General features: G+C 52.9%; 1 protein-coding gene across 1 annotated transcript in view; it reads left to right on the top strand.

Annotated features, from left to right (window-relative positions):
• The window catches only part of SEC14L5 (SEC14 like lipid binding 5), a 54928-nt gene extending 45317 nt beyond the window's left edge, over positions 1-9611 (top strand). Inside the window, exons 13-16 of the mRNA XM_032258056.1 lie at positions 617-751; positions 1581-1808; positions 4884-5062; positions 7445-9611. Coding sequence (XP_032113947.1) covers positions 617-751; positions 1581-1808; positions 4884-5062; positions 7445-7556 — 654 coding nt within the window. The 3' untranslated portion in view covers positions 7557-9611. The remainder of the gene's footprint in view (positions 1-616; positions 752-1580; positions 1809-4883; positions 5063-7444) is intronic.
• The last annotated feature ends 708 nt before the right edge of the window (positions 9612-10319 follow it).

Genomic DNA, 10319 nt, shown 5'->3' on the forward strand with positions numbered 1-10319 from the left:
AACAGTGAGCTTGCATCATTTCTGGATTAAAAAAGTCTTTTTCTAGGAATTTTTCCAGGCTTGTCTGCTCTCTCCGTTTGTGACATGTGGCACACACGACTTATTTTTAGCAAACAGGCCTGCAGATCTGAGAGTGACTTATGGAAGGACACGGAACGGTGGACTTGCTTGTTGATTTCAGTGTTTCTGCAAGTGAAACATGGTGGGGGGAATCATTGCTTGGTGGTTGCAGGGGGCTCTGCCAAGGCCTGGCTGTCCAGGGTGCCTTTGGTTTGGGGAAATCTGTCAATTAGCATAGTGCAGCGACAGTTCCACCCCTATTTTTGGGGGTGGGAAGACGTGGGTTTGTGCCCAGGCTCACTCACTTTCTGCTGTGTGATCGTGGGTCAGTGGCCTGACTTCTCTGAGCCTCCATTCCTTCTTCTGTGAAATGGGGAGAATAGTCTATATTGCATTGGTGGACCTGGGGATTTAATTGGGTCGGGGAAGCCCACAGCCCAGTCTGTAAGGGGTTGCTGTTATGAATGGCTTTGGGGTCACACAGCACCCTCCTGTGGGTCAGGCCAGCCAGGCCTCCACTGGCCCTGACAGGTCACCCTTTATCTCTCACCTGCAGTGTAACGTCCCCGAAGGAGGGCTGGTCCCCAAGTCCCTCTACATGACGGAAGAGGAGCAGGAGCATGCAGACCAGCTGCGGCAGTGGAGTGAGACCTACCATTCAGCCAGTGTGCTCCGAGGTGCCCCTCACGAGGTGCCAGGGGGACCTGGTCAGGGGAGGGTCTTTTGGGCTGTGGTGTCTGTCATCTTAGGTCAGGTGACCCCAAAATACAGCCTGAGATGAGGATTAAGGATGCTTTTTTTTTTTTTCCCCCCTGAGACTGAGTCTCACTGTGTTGCCCAGGCTACAGTACAGTGGCATGATCTTGGCTCACTGCAACTTCCGCCTCCCAGGTTCAAGCAATTCTCCTGCTTTAGCTTCCTGAGTAGCTAGGATTACAGGTGCTGGCCACCACATCCGGCTAATTTTTTTTTTTTTTTTGTATTTTTAGTAGAGATGGGGTTTCACCACTATTCAACACTCCGCTTCTTTTTTTCTAGCGGTATAGTCTTGCTCTGTCACCCAGGCTGGAGTGCAGTGGCGCTATCTCGGCTCACTGCAACCTCTGCCTCCGGGTTCAAGCGATTCTCGTGTCTCAACCTCCTGAGTAGCTGGAATTACAGGTGTGTGCCACCACGCCTGGCTAATTTTTGTATTTTTAGCAGAGATGGGGTTTTGCCATGTTGGTCAGGCTGGTCTTGAACTCCTGACCTCAAGTGGTCCACCTGCCTCAGCCTCCCAAAGTGCTGGGATTACAGGCGTGAGCAACCGAGCCCATCCGAGATGAGGATTCTTATGCCAGAGAGCTGTTTCGGGCCAGGTCTCAGGAGAAAACTAAGAAGAGGGCATTCCTGTAGGGAACAAGCATGTGGCCTGGGAAAGGAGACCTCAGGGGTCACCCGCAGCCCCCCTGCCACCGTCTTCCCAACCCCAGCTCTTCCATCTCGGCTGTGACTCTCAGACCTTGCCTATCTCCACGCAGGTGGCCGTGGAGATTCTGGAAGGGGAGTCGGTCATCACCTGGGACTTTGACATCCTGCGAGGGGACGTGGTGTTCAGCCTGTATCACACCAAGCAGGTGCCCAGGCTGGGTGCCCGGGACCCAGGGACCAGGGCCAGCGGGCAGCTGATTGACAAAGGCTGGGTCCTGGGCAGGGATTACAGCCGTGTGGAGGCTCCCCTCGTCTGCCGGGAAGGGGAGAGCATCCAGGTTTGCATTCTCTGGATCCCTCATTCACTCATCAGGCAGCACTGAGTGTCTGCTGTGTGCCAGGCTCCTGAGCATGCAGCAGAGGACAGATGGGCTGCTGGACCCCAGCCTTGGGGACCCTGCAGGACAGGGTGGAGGAAAGACACACAGTGTGTCATGTAATGAAGTGCTCACCCGCCCAATGGCAGGCAGCTGATGCAGCATCAAGAAAGCATGAGGCGCTCTGCTGAGAGGCGGCAGGTGTCTTAGGGAGGAGCACAGGGTCTGGAGCCTTAGTTTCCCCATCTGAGATATGGGAATCCTAACAGGATCTGAGTGTATTTGTTTCCTGGGGCTGCAGTAATGAGTTATCACAAACTGGATGGCCTAAAACAGCAGAAATGTATTGTTTCACAGTTCAGGAGGTCACAAGTCCAAGACCAAGGTGTGGGCAGGCCCATGCTCCCTCTGATGGCTCTAGGGAGGGGTTCATTCTGTGCCTCTGTCCTAGCCCTGGGTGGCTTCTGGCAATGCTGGGTCTTACTGGTGGGTGGATGCATCATCCCAGTCTCTGCCTCTGTCCTTGTAGGGCTTTCTCCTCTGTCTGTCTCTCTTCTGAGTCACAAATCTCTCTCCTGTAACAACATCAGCCACTGCATTTAGGACCCCCCCTAAATCCTGATTTTTTTTTTTTTTTAAGAGACAGGGTCTCATTCTATCCATGATCAAGACACAGTTGCGGGGCTGGAAGTGCAGTGGTGCGATCACAGCTCACTACTGCCTCTACCTCCCGGCCTCAAGCTCTCCTGCCATCTCAGCCTCCTGAGTAGCTGGAACTACAGGTGCCCGCCACCATGCCCAGCTAAGTTTTTTTTTTTTTTTTTTTGAGACGGAGTTTCGCTCCTGTTACCCAGGCTGGAGTGCAATGGCGCGATCTCGGCTCACCGCAACCTCCGCCTCCTGGGTTCAGGCAATTCTCCTGCCTCAGCCTCCTGAGCAGCTGGGACTAGAGGCATGCTCCACCATGCCCGGCTAATTTTTTGTATTTTTAGTAGAGACGGGGTTTCACCATGTTGACCAGGATGGTCTCGATCTCTTGACCTCGTGATCCACCCGCCTCGGCCTCCCAAAGTGCTGGGATTACAGGCTTGAGCCACCGCGCCCGGCCGCCCAGCTAAGTTTTGTATTTTTTGTAGAGACGGGGTCTTGCTATGTTGCCCAGGCTAGTCTTGAACGCCTGAGCTCAAGCTATCCTCCCGCTTCAGCCTCCCAAAGTGCTGGGGTTAGAGGCGTGAGCCACTTTGGCTGGCCTCACCCTAAATCCTTAACCACAAAGACCCTATTTTCAAATAAGGTCATGTTCTGAGGTTTTGGTTGGACATGAATTTTGGGGGTACACTGTTCAACCCACTGCATTAACTCACACACGGGGGCAGGATGAGTGTGTTGGAATTCGAAGTCCAGGTCACCTGCATGCGTTGAAGGGGCTTCAATATGGAAGAAGACCTTGAGTTGTGGCTAGGTCTGGGAGAGGGTGAGAGGGGCTGATGTTCCAGGTGGAAGGAACAGAAAGAACAAAATGGAAGCTGCAGGTAGAGGGTAGGTGGACATGAGGGCAGCATGAGTACTGGGGAGGGGTCAGAAGTTAGTGTGGATGGAAGGGGAGGTGCTAAGGTCCTGAGGTCAGTAATCAGATTTCTGATGCACGCTGCAGTTTCAGAACTGATGCAAAAGAAACTGTAGGTCTTGGGCTGGGCGTGGTGGCTAACGGCTGGAATCCCAGCAGTTTAGGATGCCAAGGCGCGTGGATCACCTGAGGTCAGGAGTTTGAGACCAGCCTGGCCAACATGGTGAGACCCCCCATCTCTACTGAAAAAAGTTATATATATCTTTATCTCCAGGTGTGGTGGCATGCACCTGTAATCCCAGCTATTGGGAGACTGAGGCAGGAGAATTGCTTGAACCCGGGAAGTGGTGGTTGCAGTGAGCTGAGATTGCATCACTGCGCTCCAGCCCGGGCAACAAGAGTGAAACTGCATCTCAAAAAAAACCAAACAAACAAAGGAACTGTAGTCCTGGAACGGAACTTGGATGTGTAGCCAGAATATGAGCTGCCCCCGTTGGCCCCCACATTCTCCAGGAGGCCAGCATTGCAAGTGGATCATCACTCTGACACCCCAAATTACACATGCACACATGAAGCACCGGCTCCAGGAGCACTGGCAGACGCTGGCGATCTCACCGAAGTCTCCTGGGGGAGAGGGTGGAGGGCCGTCCTGCACATGCCCCTCACAGCCACCCCTGGATCCCAATGAACATCTCAACCCAGGCCAACCCAAAGTTGCTCTTCTTTTTTTTTTTTTTTTTTTGAGATGGAGTTTTGCTCTTGTTGCCCAGGCTGGAGTGCAATGGCACAACCTTGGCTCACCGCAACCTCTGCCACCTGGTTTAAGAGATTCTCCTGCCTCAGCCTCCTGAGTAGCTGGACTAACAGGCATGCGCCACCACATCTGGCTAATTTTTTGTATTTTTAGTAGAGACGGGGTTTCTCCATGTTGGTCAGGCTGGTCTCGAACTCCCAACCTCAGGTGATCCGCCTGTCTCGGCCTCCCAGAGTGCTGGGATTATAGGCGAGAGCCACTGCATCTGGCCACACAAAGTTGCTCTTCTTGTAAAAAACAAACACTTTCCTTTCCCACTCACCCTGACCCCTCTGCAAAGTCTCTGTAAGCACCTGTGAGCTCCTGGCCCCAATCCCTCTCCTAATCCCCTTGGTTTGCAAATCCTGCTCAGCAGGGCAAAAGCCCCGCCAAATCCAGGTGTTTAAGAGCCTCTGTTATCCTACAATTGCACCCCCACACCCAGGCTTCAGCTCCTCCCCAGATTAAGAGGGAGGCTCTGGCCCCAGGATACAGGGGTAATAGCAATGATGGCTTCCAGAGGTCCTGACAGGATTTGCTGGGGGACTATCGAAAGGGACAGAGAGAGAAGAGCCCCATTTTCCAAGCCTAGTGATGAGAAGCCAGAGAAGGCTCAGCCCCCTCGACTTGTCCTCAGGAAGACCCAGGGCCTCAGGGCAGGGCTGCTGTGTTTCAGGGCTCCCATGTGACCCGGTGGCCCGGAGTCTACCTGCTGCAGTGGCAAATGCACAGCCCCGCTGGCAGCGTGGCCTGCAGCCTCCCAGGAATGGATGACGTCCTGACCGCTCTGCACAGCCCAGGCCCCAAGTGCAAACTTCTCTACTACTGTGAGGTGCTCGCCTCTGAGGACTTCAGGTAGGAGGGCTGGGGAGAGGGGGCCTGGGCAGGATGGGCGCTGGGGCTGTTTATAGAGCAGATGCCTGGGCGCTTGTCTCCCAGCTGGGTCAGCTTTTCCCGGGGCGGAGGCCCAGCATGGGCATGGATGGAGTTCTTAGGTAACCCAGCCCCCGACTGGGTATGAGGATGGCCCAGCTCTGCATCTCAAACTCCACTTCTGAAGCAGGGCCTTTCCTTCAAATGAAACCCTGGAGTAGTTGGAGGGGAGGAGAAGGGGAGTATGAAACCCTGGAGTAGTTGGAGGGGAGGAGAAGGGGAGTCTGAAACCCTCTTATGTGGGCCTCCCCTCACTCCTATAATTCCATGGGAATATTCTAGAATATTCTAAAAGAGTGCCTTTTAGACAACCCTCCCAAAGTTGCTTGCTTTCAGAGAGGCAGGGAAGTCCAGTGGTTAAGACCTCCAGCACTTCCTGGTTGCTGTGTGACCTCAGGCAAATCACTTTACTTCTCTGAGCCTCAGGTGGGTCATTCCTTAAATGGGAACCACTGAGCCCGGCCCTGTGGGTGTATCATGAGGATGAGATAGTTGGGGGAAGCTGCCTGTCCCCTGGGCATGCAGTATGCCTGCCACAGCAGAAACCAAGGAGAAGGTCTGGAGGTGGAGAAGGCAATTTCTTCAAGGTTTTGCATTTTATAAAAGAGAACATGAATTCACACCCTGCTTTGTGATGCATCTGCGTTAGTTTTCATCTAAAAATAATACTTTAAATTCTTTTTATTTAATTAATTTATTTATTTTGAGACGGAGTCTCACTCTGTTGCCCACGATGGAGCGCGATGGTGCAATCTCGGCTCACTGCAACCTCCGCCTCCCAGGTTCAAGTGATTCTCCTGCCTCAGCCTCTTGACTAGCTAGGATTACAGGCATGCACCACCACGCCCAGCTAATTTTGTATTTTTAGTAGGGATGGGGTTTTACCATATTGATCAGGCTGGTCTCGAACTTCTGACTTCGTGATCCACCCGCCTGTGACTCCCAAAGTGATGAGATTACAGGTGTGAGCCACTGTGCCAGCCTGTATTTTTAATGCTTTACTGTGGGGGTAAAACTGAGGCTCCAGGAAGGTGCTGAGTCTAGACCCCAAATTCCAGGTGGAGCTCCAAGGATTCCAGGAACATGGGTAGCCCAGGGTGAGGAACACTGGACCGGAGTCTTTAACCAAGGAGGGGCCCCATAGCTTGTCAGGTGGCTGTCGATTTCACTCTTTCTGAAGCCACATGTTTTGGCCATCAGTTCTCAGCGTGAGGTGATAGGTTGAGGCCCAGAGGGACACAGAGGAATAGACACAGGCATTGGAGGGCTGCCTCTGGGAAGGCTGATTCTGAGGCCAGGCATGTGGAGGCCAGAGGGCTGGGCTGGACGGGACGCTGCACACCAACCTGTCTAGGGTAGTCAGCATGAGAGAACCTTACTGCCCTGTCCTCCTGTAGCCTCATGAGAAAATCAGTTCAAAGGCTATTTCCTGGTAACCCTCAGGGGGCAGGAAGTGGCTTGGATCCTGGAGGGACCACACAGATGGGGTGTGCCATCATGGAGTAGAGACAAATGCTCACATCCAAGTGTAACTATGGGCAGCAATGGATGCCAAGACCAAGGTCACTGTGTTAATCTGTTTTCACACTGCTATAAAGAACTACCCAGGGCCAGGCTCACACCTGTAATCCTAGCACTTTGGGAGGCTGAGGTGGGAGGATCACCTGAGGTCAGGAGTTCGAGACCAGCCTGGCCAACAATTCCAGATGAGATTTGGGCATGGTGCCTCACACCTGGAATCCAAGTGCTTTGGGAGGCCGAGGCATGAGGATTGCTTGAGCCCAGGAGTTTGAGACCAGCCTGGGCAGCATAGTGAGACCCCCATCTCTATACAAGAAAATAAAGTACTTGTGGATGATGCTGCCCTGCAGTTTGGAGTAGGAGTTAACCAGACCACTCGGGGAGAAGAGAAGGGGCTTCTGCTTCAGACTCAGCACACACGAAGTCCACCGTAAGAGCTGGGAGGAGGCCCGTGGAGTTTGAATGAAAAGAGCAAGGAGGGAGTGAGACTGGACACAGGGCCGGGGAGTCCCTGGGCTGTGGCAGCCTCGGGCCATGCTGGGGCCTTATGTCAGGAGAGCCCCTGATGGGTCTGTGGCAGGTTGGGCTCCGTCTGGGGAGATGGGGTTGTGGGGAATTGGGTAGCGCTTTTCTCTTTATGGTGTCACTTGCTTGTCCCTTTGCACTTGGCTCGGGGCGCTGGGGGGCCTCATTGCAGCATCAACAGCTTTTCCACTGCTGTGTGTCAGCCTAAGGGCTTTGCCACCGTAAGAGGGTAACGTGTGCCACGCCCTTCCTCCCCAGGGGCTCCATGTCCAGCCTGGAATCCTGCACCAGTGGCTTCTCCCAGCTCAGCACCACCACTTCGTCGTCCTCCTCTGGCCAGTCTCATAGCAGCTCCCTGGTCTCCAGATAGCGGGGCTGAGTGTTTCAGGGCCGCCTGCTGGCCTCCAGTGTCCAGAAATGTCCAGAATGAGAAGCCAGCTCACCACAGGGCCTGGGACCATGTGGACTGAAGCCCCAGGCCTAGATGCTACCCAAGCTGGGGTGTGTGGAGTGGATGGCAAGGATCCAGCCCAGGCCTGTGTGTGGTGTCAGGGCTCTTGAGGTTGCAAGGACAGAACCATCTCCTTCCGGCTTTGCGGAAGGAAGACCAAGGCCAAGACCAAGGCATCTTCCATGCCACACCTTCGTGTCTCCCTGGATCCCGGCTTAGCGATGTCAGCCAGGTCCAGCTCCCCGCTCTCCACCTCTTGCTCTGCTTTCACTATGCAGAGGACCATCACTGTTAGGTGCCCTTCCCCCGCCAGCAACTCGCCTGTGTAAGGGAGCCTCTTCTTCCCAAAGGCTCCTACCCACATCCCAGAGTTGAGTCTTAGCCTGGAAGGGGGGTGGTTCCCAGGTCAATTCCTGAACATATCACAGTTGCCAGGGACATTGGAGAATGCTGATTGGCCAGCAGGGTCATGTACCCCATCTGGACCAATCACTGTGACCCAGGGGTTGCAGTGAGGTGCAGGGATTGACTAGTCTGGATCACATGCACATCTCTGGAACCAACCACCTGCTTTGAAAAGGGCTAATGGGTGCCTCAAGGAAGATTGGGATCCCTCCTAGGAAGAAGTGGGAAAGGATGCTGGGGAGGCAGAAATGCAGGTGTTCACCTTGGCATTTGATTGCATAACAACGTTCTGTTATGCAATATCAAGATGCCCTTGGTGAGCAGTTAAGTGAGTTACAGGCACTGTTCTTTGGGGGAACAGCACACCCTGCACTGAAAATCCATGTCCCCTGCACTTGGCCAGTGTGGCCTAACCCTGACGATCCCTGATTGGAGAGGGTGGGAGAGCCCTGGGTTTCTGCTGAGTTTCAGGCAGCGATGGGCAGACTGAGGCTGCTTCAGGTATGGCTGAATCTGGAAGCTTAACGTCCTCAGGCCTTTCACCTGCACCCAGGCCTCTCAACTCTGCATCTCTTTGCATGCTGACCTCATTATTTCTTCCATCTGGTGGCAAAGGTGGCTGCCAGCAGCCCAGGGCCTGTAACTTCGGGGTTCACAATCTCTAAGAGATGCTTTTTCATCTCCAATCTCATGGAAGGCTCTGATTGGCCCAGCTTGAGTCACATGTTCATTCCTGTGGCCTACACTGGCAAGGAGCTAGGGTCCTGTGATTGGCATTCCCTCCAGAAGCAGCAGCAGGATTGGGAGGGTCAGTCCCCTAGTGGACAAGAGAAGCTGGACCACAGAACCAGCAGGTTCCATGGTGGCGTCGCTACGGCCGGCACTCCTTCCATGTGGAGGTCTCTGGGACCCACGCTGAAGCATTATCAAGGTCATTCTTCTTGCCTTCGGGAGGCCTGGAATTAAACATAATCCAAGGAAGGGATTGCCAAGCTTTTGCATTTCCCCTGAGCCAAAGGCTGAAGGTGCCTTGGCTTGGGCTGCTTACGTCATTAATTCCTTAATGCATTGCGACCAGGACAGAAGCAACCCACAAGCATCGTGACCATTGGTGTCTGGGTGCCTGGGTCTTGAATGTAGACCAGGACTCAAACCCCCGCCTTCCTTTCACTAGCTGTGTAACCTTAAGCAGGTGACTTAACCTCTCTGTGCCTCAGTTTCCTCATCTGTAAAGTGAGGAGAGCAGTGCCTACCTCAATAGGTTGTAGTGAGATGAAATGAGAGTGGCTGTTGAGCCTTCAGCACAGCTCCCAGAATGCAGAAAGTGCTTAATTAATGTCAGTGGTCATTCTGATTACTTAATGCTTCTCATCCAAAGACTCCAGTTTTTTTCCTGAGGTCGCCTATCACTGTTTTTCATGATTGCACCCAGAATAGTCAAGAACTCTTTCTCTCTGAGTTGGGTGTGCAGTCTTTTTTAGAAACTGCTTGTATGGGCCGGGTGTGGTGGCTCACACCTATAATCCCAGCACTTTGGGAGGCTTAGGCCGGCAGACTGCTTCAGTGCAGGAGTTCAAGACCAGCCTGGGCCACATAGTGAGACCCTGTCTCTACAAAAAAATTTAAAAATGAGCCAGGCATGGTGGTGCACGCCTATAGTCTCAGCAGCTCAGGAGGCTGAAGCAGGAAGATTGCTTGGAGGTCGAGGCTGGAGTGACCCATGATCGCACCACTGCACTTCCTCCTGGGTGACAAAGCAAACTGCAAAGCAAACTGCAAAGCAAAAGACGAAACTGCTTGTGTTTTCTGGGCAAATTCTCCAGTCTGAAGGAGTGTATCCTGAGTGGTATTTCCCTTGGCAGTTAGAGAAGGTTTTTTCCCAGAGGTTGAAATATGGAGAGCTTGAGATTCTTTTCTTTCTACCCTGCATTCTCTGGAATTCCCCCTCCCCCCGTAAAACTAATTGTTCAATGAGAATAGTATAATTCTTTTCAACAAAGTCTGTTTGAGCCGGTGAAACATGATGGGTTTTTTGCCTGATCATTTGCTCCAACCAGCAGCATTAAACGTTTTCCATTTGGATAAACTCACATCTCCATCTTCCTAAAACCCTGGAGGTTTTCTGTGGGCTCAAACAAGAATTTTCCGGCTGTTGTTTAAAAGACTTTAGAGCAAGTTTGTTCTGCCTGGGGCCCGTGGGCTGCATGCATCCTAGGACTGCTTTAAATGTAGCCCAACACAAATTCGTAAACTTTCTTAAAGCATTGAGTGTGTGTG

This window comes from Sapajus apella, unplaced genomic scaffold (assembly GCF_009761245.1).
Source record: "Sapajus apella isolate SASKATOON/1434 unplaced genomic scaffold, GSC_monkey_1.0 scaffold99, whole genome shotgun sequence".
Taxonomy (NCBI): domain Eukaryota; kingdom Metazoa; phylum Chordata; class Mammalia; order Primates; family Cebidae; genus Sapajus; species Sapajus apella.